Source organism: Nestor notabilis, unplaced genomic scaffold (genome assembly GCF_000696875.1).
Source record: "Nestor notabilis isolate BGI_N333 unplaced genomic scaffold, ASM69687v1 scaffold19955, whole genome shotgun sequence".
Taxonomy (NCBI): Eukaryota; Metazoa; Chordata; class Aves; order Psittaciformes; family Psittacidae; genus Nestor; species Nestor notabilis.
The window spans coordinates 3,819-4,408 of NW_009929094.1; the positions used below are offsets into that span (position 1 = coordinate 3,819).

Here is a 590-nt window from a genome sequence, read left to right on the forward strand (position 1 = left end):
GAGCTGGGGACATGGAGCAACCAGACCCCAACACCAGCCGAGGAAGGGCCCTGGGATTCCTGAGGGGTTTCCAAGGGGTTCCCCCCTTCCTGGGCAGGAGCTGGGGCAATGGGGGACAAAAGCCCCAAGGAGCCAAGACCCACATGTGCCACCCGCCTGGCCTGGGTGAGGGGCACGGGCGCATCCACCCCTTGCAAAGGTGTGTGTGGACAGAGCACGCTGCCTACATGGAGAGGATGGGAGCCACCTCGTCCAGGGAGGCAATCAGGATCCCGATCTCGCAGATGCAGGCTGTGAGCAGCAGCGCCCACGTTGGCTCCCCATTGGCTTTGCCGTGGCCGAAGACCTGAGAGCAGGCAGGGAGGGGACACGTCAGACCCCTCTGTGCACCCAGCCCTGGCAGGAGCAGGGACTAGGGGCCACATGGGAGGTGGCACACCCCAAGCCAGCGGGATGCTCCATCCCTGGCAGAGTTCAAGGCCGGGTGGGACAGAGCCTGGGCGACATGGTCTAGCGTGAGGCACCCCTGCACATGGCAAGGGGTTGGAACTGGCTGATCTTAAGGTCCTTTCCAACCCCAACCGTTCTGT

General features: G+C 64.1%; 1 protein-coding gene across 1 annotated transcript in view; it reads right to left on the minus strand.

Moving 5' to 3' along the window:
- LOC104405982 (solute carrier family 12 member 5-like) overlaps positions 1–346 on the minus strand; it is a gene marked incomplete at both ends in the record, with an annotated part of 4,118 nt that extends 3,772 nt beyond the window's left edge. The window contains 1 exon segment of the mRNA XM_010014834.1: positions 204–346. Within this exon segment, the coding sequence (XP_010013136.1) occupies positions 204–346 (143 nt within the window).
- Positions 347–590: the final 244 nt, after the last annotated feature.